Below are 26,905 nucleotides of genomic sequence, written 5' to 3'. Positions count from 1 at the left end.
TAAACGAACAAATAAAAGCAGAAATTTTCAGAATTTAGGATCAAGTGATGGTTGGACAATAATTACAGGTACTTTCAGAGTCCACGGTTTTTTAAAATTTCACTAGTTCGTAGCATTGCAATCATTAAATGTCGATGACGTAACTATCTGATTTTTTTTAATCAGATAACTGTTTAAATTTCTCTTACAAAAAATCAAAATGTAAGGAAAATAACTTTAAATTATAGGAAAATGACTTATAGGAAAATGACTTCCCTTCCCATCTTGAAAATGGACGTCATTTTCTTAAGCTACTATTCTAAAAGACTCATTCTTCTACCAATATAATTTTTTTTCCCTGTATTATTATCAATCAAATCAATTTCTTATTGCTCAAAAAAAAAAAATCAATTTCTTTTTTTAATTCTATTAACCAATCCAATTAAATCAAACATTGTGCTTCATGTCCATTGTCACCAAATAATTACGCGAATTATCTAGGAAACAATCCTTATTAATTATTTTTTTAAAAAATATTTTTTTGAATTTTTTATTTCTTAATTTTTTTAATATTATGAAATATTATGTATTTATTAAAAAATAAATTTAAAATTAATATATTTAATTTAGTTAATAATTAGATTTATTATTAATTTTATGGATGAATTAACTAGAGTGAAATTAAAAATTTAAACGAAATGAAATATTTTAACATTTTGATTTAGAAATATATACAAAATACAACAATAAGCATAAATTAAATAATTCGAGAAAAGGTGATCAATTATTTCAAAAAATTATATTTAATTAAATTTATGTGATGTAGAATTTTTTACGAAGAAAATATTAAGATTCAACTTATTTTTAAAATTTTTCAAAAAAAAAAACTTATTTTTAAAAATTTAAAAATTTAAGAATTTTAATTTTAATTTGCAATAATAAAAATAAATAAATAAATAGAATTGAGAAAATTAGAACGAAGGAATTGGTAAAATAATAGATAGCAAAAGTAAACTAAAATAATACTTTCTCACTTGTTTTTATTATTAAATTAAATAATAGAAAATATTTTCTTTTCAAAAAATATTATTGCAGAAACAACTCTTATAAAGTCAATAATTCTTTATATTTTATTTCTATCAAACTAAAAAAAGAAAATAATTTAAGAATGGAAGAAGAAACTTTCAACATGTCAGTCAAAGTACAAAAACTAAATCATTTGAGTTTTGAAAATCAAGAGACATTATGATAAAACCTAAAGACAAAATAATAATTTACACAATAGAAATCGATGATAAAAGAAAACAAGAACATTTCTCAACCGCCTTACAGTAAAAATTCAGCATTAACCTCAGAATAGATCTCACAAGAGACATTAAAATATTGTTTTGTTACACAAATCCATTCAAAATACAAGCTACCGACTGCAGCACAGATAAATAGGCAATAATTAATTAACTACCACCAACTATACATCTGTGTAACGCTCCATTTGTTCAGCTTAATACACACAAAGTCATCGTATCACACAAAGATTATTCCAGGATATACACTTCGAAACAGCCCCAGGAATCTTCACTCTTTCAGGTTGTTCGATAATGCAAGCTGCTTGTTTGCTCATCATGGCAAAACCAACTTCTGCAAAGCTTGCATTAAGACGAAAATAATCCGATTGACAGCTTCTTTAACTTTAAAAGGAATCACGCTGCACTAAAGCAGTTTTCCCATGTTCCATATTTTGAGCTGAAGCTTCCTCCTCCACTCTGCTGTGCATAATCGGAAATAACAGCTCGGGCACAAACATCCCATGTTCTTGCAATTTCCCCAAGTGACATGGGTTGTGAGAGGCTGCGGAGACAGATGCTAAACCTTGACTTCGCCTTTACTGAAAGATCCTCGTACTCCTTACTGTTGAAGTAGCAAGACACCAGTTGATTAACAGCAATTAAAAGGAAATATTCTATTGCAAGCAGGAATGAATAGAGGCAAAAATGAAATATTATACTGTTCATCATATCCAATTTCGCTGTTGCACAAAGAACGAGACGTCAAAATTTAAGCTAAACCATGCTGGCATACTTCGTGCATAGCTTATGAACAAAGTTGCTTGAGACTTATTTTAAATCACTCTCCTTAAAAATGGTCAAGACTTTTTCTTATTGTGCCAAAGTTGGATTATATTAATTCTTCATTAGCAGACAGCAGAATTCTAATAATCCTTTTAACCAGTTGATCAGATAGCATAAGACCAAGTCCAAGGATACCCAAACAACAACTTAAACTATTCCATCTGGAATGTCTAATTTAATCTAGGCATCCAAGAACAGGTAGAGTCCTCCAACGTTTTATCATAACAAGGCATCCACCATGTAAGAATACGACATTGAAAGTTCCCATCTCCATATGAATAGATGCCCCACTCACCAAAATTTCTGACAATGCCACTGATAATAAAATTAGAATGCTGTGCTCCCTTACCTGATTTCAACCGGTAATTTGTCTAATAGAATTGGAGAACAATTAGGATAATTTGTAGGCACGAGCAATCTAAGAGGCTGAATTGGTGACTGCACAGTAATAAAGCAACAATAAATACAGATAAAGTAATTGCACATGAAATATATCACTTAATATTAGGTCTGAATGCCCACCATTTGTGCTGAAGCATACTGTGATTTCAAATTTGGACTAAGAGCTACAGCATTGAAAGAACACTTAACAATGGTTCCTTCACTCCCTTCGGCAGCAGCAGCCGCTGCAGTTGGATCAACATCTTCCTCACTAATATCAACCACTGTGTCTATAAGTCGCTGATTTATTTCCCGTATCTCTTCCAAAAGGGCATGATTAGCCTGCAAAGCAACCATGCCATTTATCCATCCATAAAAAGCCAAAATGAGTGTTCTAAGCAAAACCAAGGTGGAAATAACACACCATTCAACATTTTGCCACATTGAAAACTACCAGTAAAGTTTCCTCTGTATCAAGATCTAATGGTTTTTGTTTCTCATACGAAATTTCCTTAAAACAAAATATGAAATGGCAAAACATCTCACTTATACTGCTATTCAGAATTTTGAATGAAGTATATGAAACGCTTATAACAAACAAATGCCTTTTTTTTTCTCTGTTAGCATGGGTAATTATCAAAATGATGACAAGGAAAACTATGGCAGTTACCTGCAAAGTATAGCAAATTCTTCTAACATCAAACATGTGAAAATTGCAGAGGAAAACATTGTAAATATAATGTACAGAAATGAACCTTTTGTGAACCAAGACAATCTCATAGCATGAGAGATTACAAGGAGTATAAACCAATAAAATTTTTATATACCACAAAATCCATATATTATAGTTCGACCAGAAGGCAAAATGTACCAAAAACAATACCTCAATTCTAGGCCTCTTGACACTTGATGTTGCAGTAGACTCCAAATCAGATGTCTCTGGACCATTCAACTGCTTAAAGCTGTCAGTTATGCTGCTAGCTGATGATACAACATTCAAGGGCATGGCGCTTGTATATCGCTTCATTTTCCTTGTCCCGGTCATTCCATCGTGGGTCACAATATTTCTTGCCTGAAGACGACAATTTGTCATTGCTACCAAATCCTCACCAACTGCAGCTCTAGACCCATTACCTGGGGCTGATCCGGCAATTCTGTTTATCATACTGACAACTGAGCCAATGTCACCGACTGAGGCACTCAATGCATTAGGGGACATAGACTTAACCTGGGAATTACATTTATAGCACGTGTATGTCATTCAATATCAATAATAAAATACCAACAGGAACATTCTCAAGATAAAGACTAAAAAAAGGCATGACCAACCGCTTTAATCAAGCGCTCAAGAGGTTGCTCTGTGACACTTGACTTGCCAGAAGCAGTGGTTAAAGCATTGCCATGTGCACCATCAGAACCGGTGAACTCTGCAAGCAAAGGTGAGGCTGATATCCCAGGAGTGCCAATTGCAAGGGATGGAGCAGTTGCTTGAGCACCAGTTGTTTGTTGCTGTCCAACATTTCCAGCATTTGAAAGAGAGGAAATACCAGATACTGGTTTCTCAGAATCTCCTGGTATAGGGGATGGAGCTAAAGGAGTAGAAGGAGATGGGACAACAAAAGGAGAATTTGCAGACTGTAAAGGGGTTCCGGTTTTTGTTAGAGATGATGGTACATTTTGCTGATCAACTTGTGGAGATGAATGCTGTGATAATTGAGGGGAGGCAGCCTGAAGCAGCTGAGTTGAAGAAATAGGAAATGAAGATCCTGGTTTCATCTGTTGATGGGAATAAGTTGTGCGCTGACCTACAGGGAGGTGTTGCTGAAATACACCTGGCTTAACACCCATCCCCTGTCTGATCTTAAGCTCATTGACATCATTCATCTGATGAACCTGTGGCATTTGGTGCCCCTGCATTTGTGAAGGCATCTGCTGCTTTGCCTGCTGGTGCAATTGCTGCTGCTGCTGTTGGTGCAACAACTGCTGCTTCTGCATGAACTGTTGCTGCATCTGGCGCTGTTGAAATTGTTGTTTGAGCTGTTGACTCTGCAAGATCTGTTGTTCTGGCTGTTGTTTTAGATGCTGATGTTGAAGCATATTGGGATTTGACTGAAGTGGAATATTTGGCTGCAGCATATTTAACCCACTCTGTGATGACAAATTGTTAATATTGGCCTGTTGGGCAGCGCTCACAGGATTCTGTTGTAGAGATCCTACTACTGGCTGCTGCAATGAGCTCATTGCATTTCCTTGGCTTGAATCTAAATTGGACGTTGGCTGCAGGGAATTCATCATGTTTGGCTGTGATGTGGAAAACCCTGATAAAGAAGGCAGAGAATTATGCTGCAAACTTGACATATTGTTCTGCTGCAGTGTTGGCAGAGAACCTTGCAAGCTCACTGATTGCATGTGAGGGTTCATTTGATTGTCATGGGACTGCACTTGAGGAACTTGAGATTGTGGTTGCTGGATGTGGGGCTGGGGAAGTTGTCCTTGTTGAAGTGACGTCATAGGCTTTCTGGGTCTATTTGTATTTATAAAATTTGTGATCTGCTTCTCATAAGAACCCAACTTCTCCTTATAACCAGGCAAAACATTACTTTTTGAAACCTGTAAGAATGCTAATATGCGCTCTAACATGGTCTTAAATATTTTTAGCTTCTCGAGCTGCTCTGACTTGGGTTGCTGTGGAAGAGAATCATGCTGGAAAACAAAGAATAATGTACTTATAAGCTTCAAGAATTGTGTTAGATTAATAATATATATATATATATATATATATATATATATATATATATATATATATATATTGCAGGTGGCCTTTTTTTTGAGCGGGGGGCAGGGGAAACGAGGTAACCAATGCAGATGATATACTGATAGTCAACATATAGTCGGGCAATGCCAGAGTGAACCACAGATTAGCACAAGGTCACCATTATTACAGTAAATGAACTGGAAAATAGTAATTTACCAGTAATGCATAGGCAATGACTTGAGAAACAAATATGTAGCAAGTTAAATTACCTGCTGTAACTTTGTGGCTATTTTCTGGTACATCTCATTTAGTTCGGGCAAGTACATTTCCTTCATGGCTTTGATCTACAAGTTCAAAGTATCATTAGATCACTACAAAACAAATAATTTATTTCTTCAGGTAACACAATACAAAATAAGTGTTTCAGCCACATTTGTAGAGAGAATCAAAGAAACGTAGAGTGAGGGCTAAAAGGCATAGAATGACACAATACAAGAGAATGTTATTACTAGACGGCTGATATGGCATATTTATCTCACAAAAAATGGAAAACAATGAGAAATTTCTGTAATCTACCTTTTAGTTGAGATTAAGGCTTATTTCAAACACTTAATGTCTGGTTTTGTTTTTGCAAACAACAAACAAATGTCACAAAGTGTAATCCATATAAATCTTAAAGCCTTAGGACAAGCAATCATAACATTACAATTAAGCATTCCTAATTCCCATGGAGTTGTGTTCTCGCCTAAGCATCACAAGAGTTTTTGCCCTGATCAACTCATAGATATGATGATAAAAGATAAGCAAGTAACAATTCAACAATTCAATTTCATCTTTATGAAATTTTGAAATTAGAATAGCAGATGTGGTCATGAATCAATGGAATAACATTCACCTATTCTTCTGTTAATCTTTTTTCTTTAAATTCAGCCGTTGGAGTATATAACTACTAACTAATTACGAATTTCACTATTAATCACAATTATAAAGTATTGACTGAACTGAGCTACATAAAAAGAATATGCTCAAAAGGAATCAGATACAGAATAAAATTTTTAGAGGAAAAAGCATCATAAGATTTTGTTATTCTAACCAAATTAATAGCCAAATGAATAAATTATTGAACTTAAAAGATGAAGCTTTCTGTAATTCCATATTTCTTGTTGTCAGAATGAATACAATCATTCCTAGCTAACCACAGTTATTTCCAAACCAATACTTCCCTTGTACCCAGCCAAATCCCAAAATAGAACTCCCATAAATTTGGCCCTATGGCAAATACACTTCGTCCATGTCATAGCAAATACCTTTTGGTAGACTTCCTCTTGCCAATCGCCTCCATTTGCATGTCCAGTTTGTGCTGTCGAATCAAGAGATGCTACAAAAATAAAACATATACACACACGTTATGTTGACTAAACCTTGCATATTTTGCATAGACTCCACAAAGAATCTTCATAAAAAAAAAAGGATTTACAGTTACAAGAACAACAAAAACAAAGAGATCAATTGGGACGCATCCTGCAAGTGTAACTAAACATGTACAGCAATCAAAACCACTAGAATGTATATGATGAAACATTGCTGTAAGGAAACTTTTTAATAAATCAATTTTAGTATGCTCAACATTAATTACTCCCACAACAAAAAGCAATGTCATAAACAACATTTGTAACACTTGTAACATAAAAACCATAATAAACAAAATTTGTAACGCAACATAAAAACAATAATAAAGCAAACAATGTTCCTAAGTGCCACAAATAATCACTTGCTCGAAAAGGAACCTCAATTACTTTAACCAAGAAGATACCTCAAAGATATTTATCAAGAGGCGAAGTGGTTGACAAAAGGGTGACTTGATGGCGCTATCAGTCATAATAATGAAATTACTCAACTCAACTAAGCCTTTATTCCAAAAATTTGAGGTCGGCTATATGGATTCGCTTTCTCCACTTTAAACGATTTTGGGTTAAATCCTCAGATGCTTCTACGTCATGTTGTATTACTCTCCTCCAAGTTAATTTAGGTCTACCCATTTTTTTTCTTTCTATTCTCTAACCTAATGTACTCTACTTGTCTAACTGGAGCCTCCGTATGTTTACGCTTCACATGACCAAACCACCTCAATCTCCCTTCTCTCAACTTATCCTCAATTGGTACCACTCCTACCTTTTCTCTAATATTCTCATTACGGACTTTATCTAGTCTAGTATGGCCACTCATCCACCTTAACATTCTCATCTCTGCAACTCTTATCTTAGACGCATACGACTCCTTCAATGCCCAACACTCACTACCATATAACATAGCAGGTTGTATAGCTGTACGGTAAAATTTTCCTTTCAACTTATTGGGAATCTTGCAATCACATAAAACTCCCGTGGCACGTCTCCACTTCAACCATCAGGCTTTAATCCTATGACTAACATTCTTCTCACATCCCCCGTCTACTTGAAGGACTGAGCCGAGATATTTAAAGTAATTACTTTGGAACAGTACCACTCCATCCAAACTAACTCCTTCCCTATCGCCAGTTTGGCCTTCACTGAACTTGCAATGCATGTATTCTGTCTTCGTTCTACTTAACTTAAAGGCCTTTGACTCTAGAGTACTTCTCCAAAACTCTAGCTTTCTATCGACTCCTCGCGTCTCATCTATCAGAACAATATCATCCGCAAACATCATGCACCAAGGAATACTCTCTTGTATATGTTTCGTCAATTCATCTAAAACTAATGTAAAAAGGTAAGGGCTTATAGCTGATCCTTGGTGTAATCCAATTGAAATTGGAAAATCTCGTGTCACCTCCCACTGTGCGCACAATAGTACTTGCTCCTTCATACATATCTTTCAACACTTGTATGTACCTAATAGATACCCTCTTTTGTTCTAACACACTCCATAGGATATCTCTTGGAACACTATCATAAGCCTTCTCCAAATTAATAAAAACCATGTGTAGATCTTTCTTCACATCTCTATATTTCTCCATCAAGCTTCTAATGAGAAATATCGCTTCCAAAGTTGAACGACCAGGCATGAAGCCAAATTGATTGAGAGAAATAGAAGTATCATGACGTAGTCGATGCTTCACAACTCTCTCCCACAACTTCATAGTATGGCTCATGAGTTTAATTCCCCTATAGTTCGAGCAACTCTGTATGTCTCCTTTATTTTTAAAAATAGGTACTAAAATACTCCTCCATTCATCAGGCATTTTCTTTGAGTTTAGAATCTTATTAAATAATGAAATTAATAAGATAATAACTGAATGTGTAATAAATTTGTCAAAGTCAAACTAAAGGAGAAGACAAGGCATGTAAATTGCACATCTATTTCTATTACCCATGACACACTTAAAAGCCAGAACCAAAAGAAAAGGAAGCAGAAGTTTTACTTATTAACAAGGCCATTTAATTATTTACAAAAAGTTGTCCTTGCATAAAAAAACATTTCATAAGAGCCTGCATCACCTTCCTTTTTGCTTTCATAAGTACAAGCAGCATGCAATAAATTAGTGATGGCGAAATGATCATGATTTAATCAACTTCTTAATCTTTCTCTGTGCTACAATAAGTTCAATTTAAGGAACAAAACTCACAGTCCCAGACTTTAAAAGTCATATGTATTGCAAATGGTACAATACAGTTGAGGACATGACAGTTGTGACCACAGACGCAATGGGTAAACCGTAACAACTGAAAAGATTAATGGCAGTTATAATGATTTCAACAAGTACACCAGTGTTAGCAGCGCATAAAGCTATGCCAAGGGGATAGGCATTACTTCAACCATTCTTCCCAAAGTTCATTTTACCATCAACTCTGAACTCTGGAGAGACAGAAGTGTGATACAAACAGGGATATGTACAATAAATAAACATGAAAGTGCAAAATAGAAAAAGCTCAAAACTTAGAACATGACTAGAAGCTGTGGAGATGTAATTACATACTTGATGATGTTTCTGGAAGAGGTCTTTGTGATTGATACAATTGCTTTTGTTGATCAATTACATTCTGTTGTTGAAGCAAGGAACCTGGTCCTTGACTTGATGCTTGGAGCCTTGGCTGCATATCTAGTTGTAATGGATTAGACTGTTGTTGCAAACCCAGCTGTTGTTGTAACTGTGTTGGCTGTGATTGAATCTGTGACATCAATTGTTGTTGTGGAAGCTGTGGTTGTGACTGCTGCCCTTGAGTTGTCAACATATTAGTTGCAGTTTGCTGCTGCAATGGAACCTTGGGCTGTTGCAGCATGTGTACAGAGTGCTGATTAGCTTGCATGCTTGAGTTGCCAGTCTGGGTTCCAAGCAACTGCTGCTGTTGTTGCTGCTGTAAACCAGGGACATTACTTTGCGAGCCTAATTGCTGTTGATGCATACTTGGGAGGTTATTTTGCTGAACCATTAACTGCTGCTGCTGGTGTTGTTGTTGTTGCTGCTGCAGATTTTGAAGGTTATTCTGCTGGCCCAGTAATCTCTGCTGCTGCTGCTGCTGCTGCTGCATGTCTCCAACATTGTTTGGTTGTCCAATTAACTGATTTTGCTGCATATTAGTGCCATTAGGTTGTTGGCCCATTAGCTGCTGTTGCTGATGCTGGGGTGGCAACAGTTGCTGCTGCATCATTGGTGTTTGTTGTTGATGAATGCTAGCAGGCTGTTGCAGTTGTTGTTGCTGCCTGAGGACTGAGTGTGAATGTTGTTGAAGCATCGATTGCGTTGATTGTTGAACAGCAGGAGGCTGACTCTGTTGAAGACCAGAAATTACCGATTGCATCATAGTAGGCTGCATAACAGATGATGTTTGCATACTAGATTGCTGAGAAGATTGCAACTGAGTTTGCTGTAATAGGTTTTGCTGCTGCTGCTGCTGCTGGATGTGAGATTGCACAAGTGAATGTGGTCGATTTCCTTGCTGGATCTTTTGCTTCATAAGTTGTTGCTGTAATTGTTGCTGAAAAAGATATTGCGGAGTATTTTGGGATTGTTGTTGCTGCTGTTGGGGAACAACCTGTTGCCTTCCCGCCATTTGTCTCTGAGAATTGTTAAAAATATTGGAGGTTACCCCTTGTCCTGTTGAATTCCCTGCTGTGTTCTGTGGAACTCCAGAAATGCTCTGTAAGTTAGGATTCTGGCCAACAACACTAGGTATAGAAGTCTGTGTTAAACCAGAAACAGCAGGCAGTGCAGATGTTAAACTGGGAGAACTTTGAAACCCAAGAGATGTAATATTATTCTGAATGTTCTGGGATAACAATTGCTGACGTGCCTGATTAACTTGCAATGGCATAGTAAGTGACTGCCCTTGATTGTGATCTTGGGGCTTTTGGGACTTGGACTCCATTGTAAGCATCTTCAAAGATATTTTCCGTAGATAATCTGACTGAAATCATATATCATTAACAAAAAAAAATTAGATCTTACAACAATACACTGCACAAATGTGGCTGTCAAGTTTTTCCTTAATGTAAGGGCGTTAAGGTTTTTTTTTCCAGCGTGTATGTGTGTTTATTTCTTTCTTTTTTTTCTTTTTTTTGGTTGTTGTTGGGGGGGTGCGGCCCGCGGCGAATGGTAGCCTACATGCCCAATCATTAGCATATAGTGGCTTTTCAATAGTTTCTGCTTTTCCCCCCTCCCTCCTTAAATTATTTTTTTTCTTCTTTTTCTATTTGTTCTCAGAAAACACCTCCTATCCTTCCACAAAAATTGACTGCATTTCTAAGCAAGAGAATTAACAAAAGGATAGTAAACTCAACCATTAAATATATACCTGGCTTATGGCAGCAGTGTAAATCTTTTCCTCAAACCGCTCAGCAATTTTCTTGAGTTCATCTAGTCCCTCTTGACCAGAAAATGGAAGATGTCTCTTCAATGTCTCCATTCTACACATGGAAAACATTGCATTTGTCAATTACATTACAGGAACAAGGAAACTAGTAGCCAACCACAGAAGAGAACTCTAAAATGGTAAACCATGATAACTAAAGGATTGTATTAATATCAAATCATGAGCTGACTTCCTGTCAGCCAAATTGTACAGGCATGAAAGCACACATGACATCATTTGTTTCCACATCATAGTTCTTGTTCTCATATTTTTCAGGAGGTAATAGATTCTCAAAGTTGTAGTCAGTCAACTTCTTTCTTGAAATGTTTATGAAAATAAAAACACAGTTAAATTTTTATCAAATTTATAGCTGCATTAATACCTAACTTGGAGATGTTTTAAGTGTATATTACATCAACATTTATAAAGTGGCTTATAGAATTACTTTATAATGGAAAAGGAACAAAGGATTAAGCCTTTCAATTTATAAATTTGCATCACATTCACCTTAAGTAACATCGCAACAAAGATTCTAGGCTACTTTTTGCTCATGACAAGTGTTGGCACTAGCTGCATATCATTTTTTATCAGATGATGTAACCCACTTTTACTCATGGTTTTAATTCTATCATGACCAGTTTTGAAACAATAATTCTAAAAGCCTTCAACTCAGAACAATAATTCTATTAATAGCAGCCGTTACGTAACGTAACAACCGTTTTCTGAAACCATGCTTTTAGTAGTTAAAAGTAATAAGCATAATTTATCTTGTTTCTATTTCTACCTACAAAGTTAGATCTTCAATGTTATATTGCCATAATTATATTACACATTATCAGAATAAGTATTCAAGACGCTCATATAAAAGCAAAAAAATTAATTTTTAACCAAAAAAATCTCAAATCCACCATGGCATTTTGTGTTTTAGGAATTAGGTGCCAACAGCAGAAACCTAGCTCTAGCTCTAGCTCCTAAATGGTGCTGGGTTACACTAGCAATTTTAAACAGGCTTAAGCAAGCAAATACAACATGTTAGCAACAGAAAGATATTACCCCTATATTCCAGCTTAAGTTCCATAACCACTTATTTTGATACCTTTTGTGCACTTCTCATGCATTGCGTAAGGAAAAAAAGAAATTGGGAGTAACCACTAGATAATTTACCTCAATCTATAGTTTCAAAAAAAGGCCATTACGCTACGTAACAGCCATTATTTATAGGTTTTTTGGGCTGCCTGTTAAATAATGAGTTTTAAAAATTGTAGCTACCATAACTGTTATGACCATCACCGACCGTCACCAGCCATTACATAACACTGTTACCCGACCAACTCAGCATTTCCGGATTTATTTCACATCTGCTTCACCTCCATGGCTGGCTCCATTTACTTGAAAATGAAACTAATCTGCTATAAAAGGATTCTTTCTTCTTTGACTTATTCAATTATTATGTTAAAGGGCATATATTCTCCCTTTTTTTTTCAGTTTTCACTAGCCATTCAACAACCATTTATTGTTACTCAAATACTCAAAGTCTCAACTTTCTCTCAAGTCTCAGGTCTCAGCCATTTTCTCTCACTTTTCAAACTCAACATTTTGGTGGTTTGGTCACTGAAAGAGTCGTATACGTCTAAGATAAGAGTTACAGAGATGAGAATGTTAAGGTGGATGAGTGGCCATACTAGACTAGATAAAGTCCGTAATGAGAGTATTAGAGAAAAGGTAGGTGTGGTATTAATTGAAGATAAGTTGAGAGAAGGGAGATTGAGGTGGTTTGGTCATGTGAAGCGTAGACATACGGAGGCTCCAGTTAGACAAGTAGAGCATGTTAGGTTAGAGGATAGAAAGAAAAAAAAGGATAGACCTAAATTGACTTGGAGAAGAATAATACAACAAGATCTAGAAACATTACACATTTCTGAGGATTTAACCCAAAATCGTTTAGAGTGGAGAAAGCGAATCTATATAGCCGACCCCAAATTTTTGGAATAAAGGCTTAGTTGAGTTGAGTTTCAAACTCAACATTCTCTCTTTTTTCTCTCCACATTTACAATAAAATCTACTAAAGTGAAGGCCTTTAACTTCAATCTTCTACAAATTTTTTAGTTCAAAAGCATCAAAAGTGAGTTATTATTTGTTTTCCCTAATTCTTAGAACTGTTTTTAATTATTTTTAGGTAAATACATAAATAATTAAAAAATAATATGAAAGTATTTAATGGATATATTTGCTAAATTAGTACATACTACATAAATCATATTTTTTTTAAATTGATTACTATTAATAATGTATAAAAATAATGAATTTTAATATCTTTATTTTATATATTTAGGCTTCTTATGTAGCTGTATATTTTAGTTTTAATTATATATTTGAATATGTATGCATTAGTGATAGGCCGTTACCATTCCGTCATGACAGTTACAGCCTGTTTCCTCTACTCATGACTGCGATTTAAAATCATGGCTCAATCTCATTTTCTATACAAATTATTGAATTATTTGAAATATAAATTACTAATTTTACAATACTAACACTGATACATACAAAAATAACCTAAAATGCAAATATGTAAATGATGGTTAAGCCACACATTCAAAATAGATAAAAAAAAAAACTAACATTTTGTTGACAATTCTTTGTCGCGAATCAGGCTGCAACTGAGCTCTCCAATCACCGGTGTCAATTCCAGGGTCGCCACCTTGGGCATTAGGCCTCCAGTTAGTGTTATCCATCAGATTCCAACCAAGGAAAATAAACTGCCGGTAACCCTAAAACAAAGGAGAATTTTGTATCAACTGCGCAGAAAATAAAATTTTCTTAGTAGCTCTACAAAAGTATCGATTCTATGGCAAATAACACGAACAATAAAAAGGGCAAAGTTTAAATTATTTTCGTTAAAAAATAAATTGGTAAAGTTGAACTTTACCCTCTAGATTTTAGAGGGTTAACTAATCCAAGACCAATAAAGATGTTAAAAATTCAAGGAAAAAAAAAACTCCTATCTCTAAAACCCATCACTTAGAGGCGATCAATTTCTGGGTTTCAATTTCATAATAGAGAATAATATATTAGAATTGACCGACTACCCGATTCTTCAATACAAAGATTGATCTTGAAGGTTTTAAAATTTTAGAGAGAATCAGTTAGATTTTGAGAAGAGATCAACAATTTTTGAATAAAAACTAGCTGAGTTTCAAGATTCTTCAACAAAATCATTATTTTTCAAAAGAAAAAAAAAATTGGTCGATTCTAAGAAGACGAAAGCAACCTCACGTAGATAAAGTTCTTTTTGATATTTAAACGAAGAAAAGGAGGAAGCACCTTCAGAGTGGAACCCTTCTCGCTGTACCTGTTGTTCGTTATCAGGAAGACATCAAAAGAACAAGAAGAAGAGGTGGAGACGAGCTAAAGATAACGCAAACAGAGACAACCTTTTAATATTCCTGATTCTGATATATAGGATTTTTTTTTTCCGAATTTAAAAAATTAGAAATTAGAATAGTGTTTTCCATATTTAAATGAACAAATAAGTCCAATAATAATTATAATCACAAGTCAATTTTATTCTAAATAAATATTAAAATTTAAATAAACATATATTAGAACTGCAGAATACAAATTATAAATACAATCATTGAATCGTACATGTAATAAAAAATAAAAAAATAAAAAATTAGCAACAGACTTAAAATTGAAATTAATGTCTAAAATAGTCATATACACTAAAAAATAACTAATATATATATTTATTAATATATTTTTAAAATAAAAAAATTAAATAATTAATTTTATTAAAATAAAAAATCTAAATAATAATTTTTTATAATAATTTAACACATAACTTTATGAAATTTAAATAAAAATTAAGGTAATAAAAATTAAAAATCTAAATAATGTGACCTTCTTCATTACTATCGAAAAAATGCATCCATCAATTTTTTTTTTATTAAGGTAATATTCTCTTTTCTATTTCAATTTCAAACCTCTTCATGTCTATAAATGAATAAAAAAATAATTATTATTTTAAAATAAGATGCCCTCAACATATATAAAGAGAATTTTCTTTTATTGATATCTATTTTTATGTGAACTTTTTTCTTAATTCACCTTTTTTTAACTTTTTTTATACGTGAGATTATGAATTTTATATTTATATAAATTTTAAATTTATGTAAATATTAAAAATTAATTTAAATAATAAAAATTTAAATAATAATTAATTTAAAAAATAAAGAATATTTTCAACAAAACTAATGTCTCCCTTCTCACATTTAGATAGAATAAATTAAAAAAAACAAATTAGAATGAATTAATTCAATTTTTTAATTCAAGTAATTTGATTCCATTATTATTTTTAAAAATTTTAATTTTTAATTTAAATTATTATTTTAATTAAAATATTAAACTAACTAAAACAGTTGTTTAACTTAACTTTATTTAATGACTAAAGTAAAACTAAAGGTATATTATTTATCTAATATAGCAGTTTAAGTCTATACTTCTCTAATTCCTTACACATACAATAATAATAATAATAATAAAACTAATCGAAATTTTTGGGCTGATTGAAGAAGGCTGCCATTAGGCCTATCTTCATTGATCATTACGTACGCCCAGAAAGCTTAATTAACCCAAGCTAAGCTTCATTGGTCCTCACCCAGGTTCAGCTATCTATTATAAATTGGGAATCGAAAAGAAATTAAATAGTGAAACAAAGAGAAAAAATATATATATGAAAAAAAATAATTATTAGAATATGAGAAAAAAATAAATTAAATACATTTTACTTTACGTTATTTGGATAAATTATAACACATGAAAAAAATATAATTTATCTCAAAAAAGAAAATATGAAAAATAATTGTTATACCTTTTTTTCTCCTTATGTCTATGATATTATAAAAAGATATTTAAATATTTTTCTATAAATTATATTAAGTTCTCTCTATTTCTCATTAATTTAGAGAAAAATATCATAAGTTAATTACAAAAAAAGTTGAGAAATTAATTTTTTTATTCATTCCTCTTTTTTTTATCTAATTAAAAAAATTGAGACAATTTAAATTTTTTTCTTTTCTCTTCTGTCTGTTTCCCTCATTCTAAAAAAAAAAAAAAAAGATGACTTTTTATTTCCTCTTTTAATTCCCTTCTCGAATATTATTTTATTTGTGTTGATCTCCGATCTTCACTTCTCCTCTTTGCGCTTGCTTGGCTTACGTGTTTCTTCAATCTTCTTCGATTCTCACCACTGACCTTTGCTGTGTTTTCTGATTGCCATGAGAGGACAGAGATAGAGAGACAAAGAGTGAGCAAGAATGAAAGAGAGGGGCTATAGAGCGAGCAAGAGAGAGTGATGAGAAGAGATAGAATGAATTTGAGAAAAGATGTGTGTATGTGCTTATCATATAAAAATTAAAATTATTAAATCCAAGCACTGAGAAAATACCTGGCCTTTGGCAGCATCATAAATCTTTTCCTCAAACCTTACAACAATATTATTGATTTCTAGTTGTCCTTCTTCACCAGAACATGGCTGATGGCTCTTTAATGTCTCTGCTTTGTACACACCACATTAATATTGACCACGCATGGAGTTTGAAGTAGTAAAGATAAAATTTCCAACTAATAATCCACACCGACAGAGTCAAAATCAAGCCATCAAAATGACAAATAGATTCAAACTTGAGTAGTCAACACTTTGCCCTCTCTTTTTGGGAGTGGGAGAGTAGGAAACCAAATTTGCAGAATTATAACCTTTCAAGTAATTAAATACATGATTGTCATTTTCATCGAAATCATCCATGAATTTGAAAGTCAACTGACCTCATTCAATTTAAAGTAACTAATGATTTAAATCACATTTATTGATAAAAAAAAATATAAGATATTAAATTAATAAAAGTTAAATTATAATCCCCCATACATTAAAGCGCAAAACCTCGTAGTACTTTTTCTTTTTACATAGTTTTTCCTTTTTCATTTTTATTTATTAAAACTTATTTTAAGAGAGAGACTAATTTTATGATATGAAAATGATAAATTAAGTTTCAATCATAATTAATGATCAAGGTGCATCAATGGTAATTAGGAGTAATTCAATATCAGTAGAGCAATATAAGTTAATAAAATCAAATATTTGGTAACACATCCAGGAACTTCATTACAAGCACACTTTAGTTAGTAAGAGAGTAACTATATATGGGCACAATATACCACTATTAAATTCTGCAAAGAAAGTCATTTTAATGTGGGTAAGGATGTTAAAATTTTTGGCACAAGAATATCCTTTGAGATTTGTGAAGTCTTTGAAATATCCTTCAAATTTTCAGGGAGAGCGAGCATATAAATTTTCAAAAACTTTACACTCTAGATTTGAATTTGGTTCAAATTCTGTGTATTTATTACAAGCTTAAAAATTAAAAATTTAAAATTATTATTTTTAAATTATTATTTTAAATCAATTTTATTATCAGTTTTACATGATACACTTCTATGAAAATTCTTTTTATTAGTCAAATAAATTATTTATAAATTTTAAATTAAATATTTAAAATATAAAATTTAAATCCAAATCCTATAATCCAAATGCAACCTTATTAAATTTACATTTGATTACACAGATTGTCCCTCTCACCAAAATCCACCCGGAACTTTGGTAAAATGCTCTTGTGATGCTTCCAGTTTGAACCTTTCTGAATAAAATTACTCTCATGCCATGGCAGAGTAGCTGCTGCCTTCCTCCTCAATGTCTACGGGAGTCTCCCGATGACTTTCTCTCTTAGTGTCTATTTAACATTTACTTTTAGGAGGTTAAAATTATTTTTTTTAAATAAAAATATCATTTTAGATGTTATTGGAAAAATAATTTTATTATTTTAATATTTTTATAATTAAAATTATTTAAATATAATTTTAAATTATTTTTTAATACTCTCTATTTAATATATTTAAAAAAAAAATTTTAACAATAATTTTAACAACAATACTAAATAAGCATTTACGTGTGCAATTTTCAATAATGCTTTTATGACATTGTGTTGCTGAGTACCAAGATAGCTCTAACGTTGTTCTTCAATCCGTTGCACTAGAGACAAAATGACAAGGATATATTTGTATGCTCCTAGAATATATGTTTTCTTTCACAAAAAATATGAGATTTACTACTCTTAAATTAAAAAATAAATAACATTTGTTAGACAACAAGAACAATGAATATGTTTTTTTTATTATTATTAACAATGTGATATAATTAAAATTATAATATAATCGTAATTATATTATATTTAATTATGTTGTTTAGTGATCTTTATATATAAATATATATATATAATCATTATTATTTATTTTAATTTTTTTATTTATTGTCATTATTACTATTACTACCACTATTTAATTATCACTGCTACTACCATTATTTCACCTTGTTACTATCAGCACCACCATTGGTTGTCACATTTACTACCACTTAGTCATTATCAACATCACTAATTCATCTTGTCACCATTATCACCACCTAAGTATCAGTATAGCTGTCACTACTTAAATATCACTATAGCTATCTTGCCATTATCACCACCACCTAAACACCACTGTAGCCACTATCACTACTATTTAATCATTATTATCACTATCAATTAACTATTAATTACTGTAATAATTATCATTCATTATTAATATTATAAATAAATTAAATATTAAATTAAATTTATTATTATATTATATTATTTTTATCTTATAACTAAATATAAGAATTAAATGATAATTATATTATATTATAATTTTAATTATATTATATAATTAATTACGTTAATCTCTACTTAGCATAGCTTAAGGTTTTTTTTTTTTCCTTTTAATTTCAGTTGGACAGATGTCTTGATTGGAATTGCGATGAAGTCTTTGGGCGTTGATGTGACTGAAAGAAAAAAAAAAACATATGACGTGGTTTGGGGCCCTGATTGGACAAAAATAACTCCCATCAATCAAGTTGCCCAAAACGGTGAAATTTGACATCTCGATAATAATAAAGAATTTACGTGCTTTTTCCCCGTTCTGATTAAAGAACTAAAGTTTGATTCATTATTTTTAATAGTGAAAATGCAATTTCCTCTAAAAAAAATGTAATTTCCTCAATTAAAATGAAAATACTCCTCCGTCTTCTAGCCATGTTCATCCAGAAAACCAATTAAAAACCCCATGAATCCATAAAATTCCTTCATTTCCTACGCAACCTTGCATGGATAACATCTTTTATATACACCAAAAATTCGAGTTTCAGTGGATGTCAAATCAACAATAAGAAAAAAAGAAAAAATCTATTTGACAGGAAGGGAGGGAAAGAGGGTCAAGACTCAAGAAACAGTCACCCCATTGTGGCCATTACCGTTAAAAGGACAGAACCTGGTAAGCTTGGGCTTGAAGTTCCTTCTTCTTTGAATATCATGGCTTGATGGCTTGATTATTTGCATGAGAAACGCCTTTATAAGGTTAGCTTTTGAGGGCATCATTACTATTTTCTTTGATTTTGACGATTCTCCGGTTGCTGTTCTTGATGATGATGATGACAACTCCATCCGGTTCATATGAGCCGTTGATTTTGCATAAATTCCTCTTGGATTCCTGTGCAGGCTGCACTTGAATGAGCCTGGATGGGTGGTGGGTGAGCAGAGGCACGCACGTCTTGTTGAAGAAGATGAGTTATTCTTGGTGGCCATTGAAATGAGCTAATGTGTCTGTCTCTGTTTCTTTATCTTTTATATTCATGGAATTTTTTTTAAGCTAAAGCTGCTTTTTTTTTTTTTTTAATTTATATATATAAAGCTGGTAGCTGAAAATTGAGTGTGTAGGTGTGAAGGGTTTCTGTTGCTGTTGTATGTTATTGAAGGGGATTGCATCATCTAATTTACCCTTGTCTTTTCCTCATGCCTTTGCATAGATGAGGTGGTTTTTAAGTCTTTTCACCTTTTGAAATTCATAATAAAATTATTATTAGGAAATCTGTTTCTTTCAAATCATCAAGATTTTTTTTTTTCACTTACAGCCTTTTGATTTTTTTTTTCTTAATAGGAAAAATTGGGAATAGGGATTCGAAGTTGAATGTGTTATGAGTATGATTTGAAACTAAACAAGGTTAGGTAAGAACTTAGAAATTTTTGTCTAAATACCCATGTGAATATATATCCGCTAGCCGCTTTGAAATAAAAGGAAAGTGTTAGAAATATAATTTGACTCACTCGTACGGGTCAATTTAAATTTATTAAATTTAAAATTAAAACTAATAATAATTTATATATATTATCAAATGGTGGTAAAATTTAAAAATTATATATACTGATAAAAAAATATAATTACATGAAAAAATATAATTTTTTTTAATAATTATATACATAAAGTGATGTAATTATTTAGTCAAAAAGTATCATGAATTATAAATAAATAAATTTTTACCAGAGGTATGAAGTATTTACAAGTGATTATATATTGACATTACTCTTAACTCTTTAAAAGACTCTTTTAATTCATTTATAAAATATTTTTATAAATAAAATATATATCTAAACTGTGATTACTCTACATTATTCAAGTAATTATATGATATATTAATAAAATAAATATAATAAAAATTTTAAAATTGTATTGAGAAGGGTTAAAATTCATATATTTAAATTTATACGTTAAATTTTATTTTTTCTTTAAAAAGGGAAAAAAATGTTAGCCATTAAAAACTGAATTGGTGTAATTAAGTGGGTTTTAATGGCGATTGCCCAAAAAAAAAAAGATAATAGAAAAAGAGCAACATAAGGCACTTTTGACACCACCACCAAGTATTCTTTTTCTTGGGGTTACTTTGCATAGTCGGTTGATTTTGAGTCTGCATCTTTTGTCATGTTGCCAAGGGCATAAACATAGCAAGTGAATGATGCAATATCCTTTCGGTAAGAGAAATGGACGCATGTCATGTGAGGTTGGGCACGTACTCTTAGATTTTGACTAGTGGACTGACACTTCATCAAGTTCAAGAAAACGGACACTAACAAGAACAAAAGTGGGTCTCTCTCTCTCCACCTTTCATTTCTCTCTGCCTAACCAGGTGCTCTGTTTTCCAGTGTTGTATTGTTAGATATCTGGGTTTGCATGATCTTGCCATTTTATTATTGTTTGGGCACATAGAATGGCAGGAAACTGCTGTGCTTTTATTGTTAGAACATTGGTTTGAATTGGATAATTTAGTAGTGTTGAAATTATTGAACTCTCCTCCTGCATTGGCATTAGTTTTTTTTTTTCTTTTTATTATTTTTTATTTTTATTTTGTTTAATTTTTTATTTAATTCAATTGAAATTGAAATTTCAAATTCCATAATTTTAAATTCTATTTAAACTTTATTAGTTAACTATTGAAGGATCAGATCAATGATACGTCTGATCCATTAATATTGTACCTTAAAAATGATCAACATATTAGTTTTTGTGTTCTTAAATTATTTTGATAAAGTCCAGATGAAAACGAACTAGTTAAATTGATCAAATCTATGAATTATCTCTTGCTTGGTGGAGGTAAATTAGTTTAATAACCTAAGTTTTCAAAAATTATAAAATTTTTGCTTGTTTGATTTTCAAAAAGTTAAGGAAACTTTACGAGAAGTGCTTGCTTAATTTAATAATTACTTTCTAAAAAGTTTTTAAGAAATAATTTAGATTATATTTAATAGAGCGTAATGTGATGTAATATAATTAATTATATAATATAATCAAAATAATTATCATTATATTTTTATATTTGATCAGAAAATAAAAATATAAGTAGTGTAATGTAACGATAATTTTAATTTTAATATTTTATTTATAATGTTAATAATAATTAGTAGTGGTTGTAGTGATAAGTAGTCGAGTGGTAATGGTAACTAAGTGGTAGTGGCGATAGTGGTAAAAACGATGCTTAAGTGGTGTTGTGGCGAGGTGAGGTAATGATGGTGATAGTGGCAGCAAGATAAGGTAGTAGTGTTAGTAGTGACTAAATGGTGATAACGGTAGTCAAGTGGTTGTGATGATAATAACGATGGTAGTAACAAGGTCGTGATTGTAATGGTAACAAGGTGGTGGTTGTGGTAATAATGGTGGTGGTAGTAGTGATGATAATGTGAATAGTGGTGGTAGTGATGACAATGTGGATAGTGGTGGTAATAACAGTGATAGTGAAATAGTAGTAATGATGATAATATTGATAATAAATAAAAAAAATTAAAATAAGTAATTGATACATGCATTTTGCATAGTCATTTAGATTTAATTTCATGGCCATTTTATTTATTTGTTAGTCACTTTTAGCTAATTTTATTAGTTATTTAGATAGTTTTTCATAATTGTCAATTTTTGGGTTAAATTGTAATGTTTGCTTTATTTTGTAGGCAAAATAGTATTTTTGAGAGACTAAAAAGAAATTATGCCAGTGAGGAGTGATTCTTATAGCCAAAGATATTAAAAACGAAGCTTGAAAGTTGAAGAATGCAAAATGGCGGAAATATGCATAACCTGATGCACAAGTTGTACAGTTCTGCACAGGGAGAAGAAGCAAATTCTTAAACTTGTTGAAATCTGCATGACTTACCTGCATGACTTTTCATGCCCTGCTTATGCATATTCACGGAAAACTGCATAACTTGCTGCATAACTTATGCAGTCTCACGCCCTGCTTATGCAACATCACAGGAAGCACTTGAAACCACCAAAATTGCTCAGAATCTGCATAGAAAGCTTGCACAACTTGTGCAAGTTTTCATAATGAGCTGGCAAAAGAATTTTTATACGTAAATCCCTTTCTCAAACACACCATTTTTTGGGTTATTTATCAGAAAGTATAAATAGTGCCCTTACCTTATTTTTGGCCATAAGAAGAAAAAGAGGAAGATAGAGAGAGGGGTAGAAGAACAGAGCAACAGCCGACTTCCATTTTTGAGAGCAGAATCTAGCTTATTCTTCTCTTCTTTACCATTTTCTACATTTCTCCTACTAGGTTTCTTTAGTTTTAGTTTATTTTCATGATTTATTTCCTTTTTTACTTAGAATTTCTTGTGTTAAACATAGATTATGAGTAGCTTTCTTTGATTCTGGAGTTAGAGATGTAATATTTGAGTTATTTTTGTGGATTTGAACTGGGTTAATCCCAATTTAATGAATTTATGAGATTTAATCCATTTCTTGTGTGCTTATTCACATGCTTAATGAAGGACCCCATTAAGTTATGTTCTTAATCTTTGGTTGAAGCACTGAAACGAGAAGACCAAGTAATAGATAATCAAGAAATTAGACTTAATTAGCTTAGATCTAGAAATAGACTAAGGATTAAGAGGGATTAATAGATCGATTAAAAAACCTAATGGATCTTGGTTAATTTTAACTCTACGAAAATAGGATTAAGTTAATTAAGGCACTATTTGTCTTACTCGAAAGAGATTTCAAATGATTTTAGAATTGGTCTACTTTAAACCCATAAATTTCAAAGATTGGGCTAGGTAGGAAAATCCCAAATTGACTTGAATATGAACCTTAACTCCAGAATCGTCTTTTATCAATTATTGCTTGGAATTTTAATTTTGAGTGTTTAGTTTAATCTCATTTTATTAATTTTCATTATTAATATTATCAATTTCTTTATTTTGTGAATTATTAAATTAGTCATTGTTCGAATTTAGTTTTGTATTTTCATATCTCATGCTTTAAATTTCTAAATTTCTTTTATTTGTTTGATTGAAATATAATTTTAACATAATTTATTTTACATAAAAAATTTAATTGAAAACACGACTATCTGTGGGAATGATATCTTTTTCTATACTACTTGAACGACCCGTGCACTTGCGGTTGAGACACATCAAGTTTTTAGCGCCATTGCCAGGGAGTTGTTTGTTTAAGGTTGAATTTTTGGTTGTTTTAGTAATTTTAGATTTTTATTTTTGTATATTATCTTTTCACTTTGTGTTTCTGGTTGTTTTCATTTTGTTGTTTAATATTAGATGATTTGGTTGTTTAGTTAATTTGAACATTTTCTTTTTAATTTTCTTTATTATTACTTTGCTTTATGTTTTTCTTTTTTAATTTTTCTTTTATATTTTTAATTTTGTTTTCGTTTGCTTATCTTGTGAGGTTCATTGAAATGTTTCATGTACAAGTCTTCACAAGTTTTGCTTAACTTCACTTAGACCCTTTTTATGCCACTTGGGGAAGATTCAATGATATGGCAGAGAGATTTTTCAACCACAACCTTTCAAATCAATCTCTAATTCTTTATTTCTATAATGGTTTGGATGAAGCAACAAGAAATTGGGTAGATTATGGTGCTTGGACAACTGGTGATCATGTTCTTCAAAGAGGTCATGATAATGTCATTCACTTATTGAATGACATGACGAATTTTGATTATCATTGGCATTGGAACCCTTCACTGCAGGGTTTGAGTCACCAATATCCTCCATACCACTACCAATATAATATTTCACACCAACCATTTGAGTTTGAAGAAGAGAAGGGAGTGGGACTTGAAGAGGAAGAAGATAAATTTGAAAGTATCTTCAACCAATTATTGAAGATTCAAGAAGATTAGCAAATGAAACTTAAAGAAATGGTAGTTGAATTGGATGATCTTCAAACATCAATGAAGAAAAATGAGCTATCAATCAAGATGATGAATGGATCTTATGAGGAGAAACTAAAAAATCAATGTGGGAACAATGAGTTAAGCTATGACAAAGCTTCATGGGAATTTGAATCTGCAGAAGAAGTGGAGCCTTAATCAGGAAAAGAAAAATCCCTTGAAGATGAGTTATCAATAGAGTTTCCACAAGAAAAGAAGTTACTTGAAGAAGAAATGGAATTTAAAGTTGAAGAAAATAACACTTTTATCCTTAGAGGGTCATTGGAAGAGGGTTTATATGTAAATGAGTCAATAATGAAATTGGTAGTTGAGGAAATTGATAAAGCCATCGACTTGAGCTCAATGATGGTGCTTACACATACACCATTGGAAGACCCTTTTCTCTCATGGATACCTCCCTCAACATTTTATATCCTCCATGAGCTAAAGCTTTTTTCAACCCAAGCATGTGATTCCATTCCAAGTGTTGTTCGTGCTACATGAAAATTTGCTTCAAATTTTACCAATCTTGAGGGCACTTTACATCAAGATCCATATGTCATGTTATATGACAATTATATTATGGAAAGAAGCCGCTTTTTGATGAGCATACATGACAATAGTCAAGCTAATGACCATAACTTAGCACTTTTGGGAGGCACCCCAAGTTCTTTTTTTTTTTAATTTTGTTTTGGTTAATTTAATTTTATTTGTTTTGTTTTTCTTAGTTTTCAATCACTCTTAGATTTAATTTTTGACAATTGTCCAATTTTGCTTTATACATATGCTTGCTAGATGGAAGATAAGAAAATGCAGATTGAGGGAGTTTTCTATTCTTTTAATATGTGCTTATTAGGTTGCATAATTGATTTGACTCTAAATTTGATTTGTGCTTATTCTGCAGCATATTTTATCAAATTGGCAAGAATGAGAGTTATTGTCAAAAGCTTGAATTGTGCAAAAGGCATCATTTAAAGGAGTTCATCTCTTACTTTTTATTCTGATAAGTGGTTGAGGTGATGTGATCAATTTATTTTCTTGATGTTGATGTTTGATGTGAGAGGGTGTGTTTGGATTGAAAAGTTGAATGATTCATTTATTTGTGAAATTGAGAATTGAGTTGGGGTGTATATTTGATTTTAATGTGTTGGGTTTGAATCCAGATTTTTGAGATAGATATTTCTTGTTACAAATATCAATTTGGTTAGATTTTAGGCTTTAGAATGTGTATTCTTTGAATGAGAATGAGTTGGCATCATTTGATATGGTCTTTAGTATTTTAATGTTGCCTATTAACTATAGAAATTAAGATTTCTGTAGAATTTACTGTTTATAAGGTAAATTCTGTAGATTTTACAGTTCACAGAGCAGTTTTACAGAAATTAATACTTTTCACATGCATATTTGTGTAGAAATTACTGTTCACAGCAGAATTTGGTGCTTTCATTTTGCAAAAATAGTATATTTGTTCATGTTTGGTCTTAATTTTGGTGTTAATGAAGTTTATGCTGTTGATATTTTTCATTTCAATTAAGTTTTAGACACCAACAACTGTTTTTTTAATGCATTTTTAAGTTGTAGCAATGTTCATACTTTTTTATTCACTCTGCTAAAAACTACACAGTTTAGTGCACAGCTTATGCAGTTTTACTGCTACTTACCAATTGTGCAGAAAATACTATTCACAATACACATTTATACAGAATTTTCACAGAATTTACTATTTATGATAGTTTTTGCACAGTCCATATACTAACTTATGTAGTAACTCATTTCTAAGAAATCCATCCATTTTAATAGCATTGTTGAGGCACTTTTCAACCTTAATTATTTCCAATTGCCAATTCTTCATTCAAGGTAAATTCTTCTCACTTTTTGCAACATGATATACATCATTGCTATCACAAGTAAGCTTTAATTTTATTTTAAAACTGTGAGATATTTCATATCTATTTTATGCACTTGCTTATTTTAGCCCTTACTTGTGATTTATTAATTTGTTGCACTTTTATGTGCCAACTTTTTGCATCACATCCCATCTTTGCATTTATTTTAACATTGAGGACAATGTCCACTTTGAGCTTAGGGGTGTATATAAGATTTTTACTTATTTTTGCTTAAATTTTTTTTTTAGCATTTTAGTTTAAGTGCATTTCATTTCATACAATACATACATCATACATTCATATTGTAAATATTTTATACA

The 26,905-nt window shown here is 31.6% G+C and overlaps 1 protein-coding gene and 1 long non-coding RNA gene across 3 annotated transcripts; one reads left to right on the top strand and one right to left on the bottom strand.

The window, feature by feature from the left end:
• Window positions 1-1,252: 1,252 nt before the first annotated feature.
• Window positions 1,253-14,556, bottom strand: LOC110671588 (mediator of RNA polymerase II transcription subunit 15a). Of its 2 annotated transcripts, none has more exons than XM_058148454.1 (11): window positions 14,397-14,556; window positions 13,695-13,843; window positions 11,016-11,127; window positions 9,200-10,628; window positions 6,552-6,622; window positions 5,514-5,588; window positions 3,819-5,192; window positions 3,373-3,717; window positions 2,631-2,831; window positions 2,458-2,546; window positions 1,253-1,887 (listed from the first exon to the last, which is right to left on the bottom strand). In XM_058148454.1, the coding sequence occupies exons 2-11, from the start codon at window positions 13,805-13,807 to the stop codon at window positions 1,680-1,682; spliced, it is 4,017 nt and encodes a 1,338-aa protein (XP_058004437.1). In that variant the 5' UTR covers window positions 13,808-13,843; window positions 14,397-14,556; the 3' UTR covers window positions 1,253-1,679. The 2 variants fall into 2 exon arrangements, with proteins under 2 accessions (XP_058004437.1, XP_058004441.1); XM_058148458.1 differs by having other exon boundaries at window positions 13,695-13,870; window positions 14,397-14,531.
• Window positions 14,557-19,136: 4,580 nt separating this feature from the next.
• On the top strand, window positions 19,137-20,004 carry LOC110665996 (uncharacterized). The gene is made up of 2 exons (XR_002497083.2): window positions 19,137-19,558; window positions 19,700-20,004. It is a non-coding gene; the product is annotated as an uncharacterized LOC110665996 (long non-coding RNA).
• The last annotated feature ends 6,901 nt before the right edge of the window (window positions 20,005-26,905 follow it).

Source organism: Hevea brasiliensis, chromosome 1 (assembly GCF_030052815.1).
Source record: "Hevea brasiliensis isolate MT/VB/25A 57/8 chromosome 1, ASM3005281v1, whole genome shotgun sequence".
Lineage (NCBI taxonomy): Eukaryota > Viridiplantae > Streptophyta > Magnoliopsida > Malpighiales > Euphorbiaceae > Hevea > Hevea brasiliensis.
This window is presented reverse-complemented; position numbering and strand designations above follow the sequence as displayed.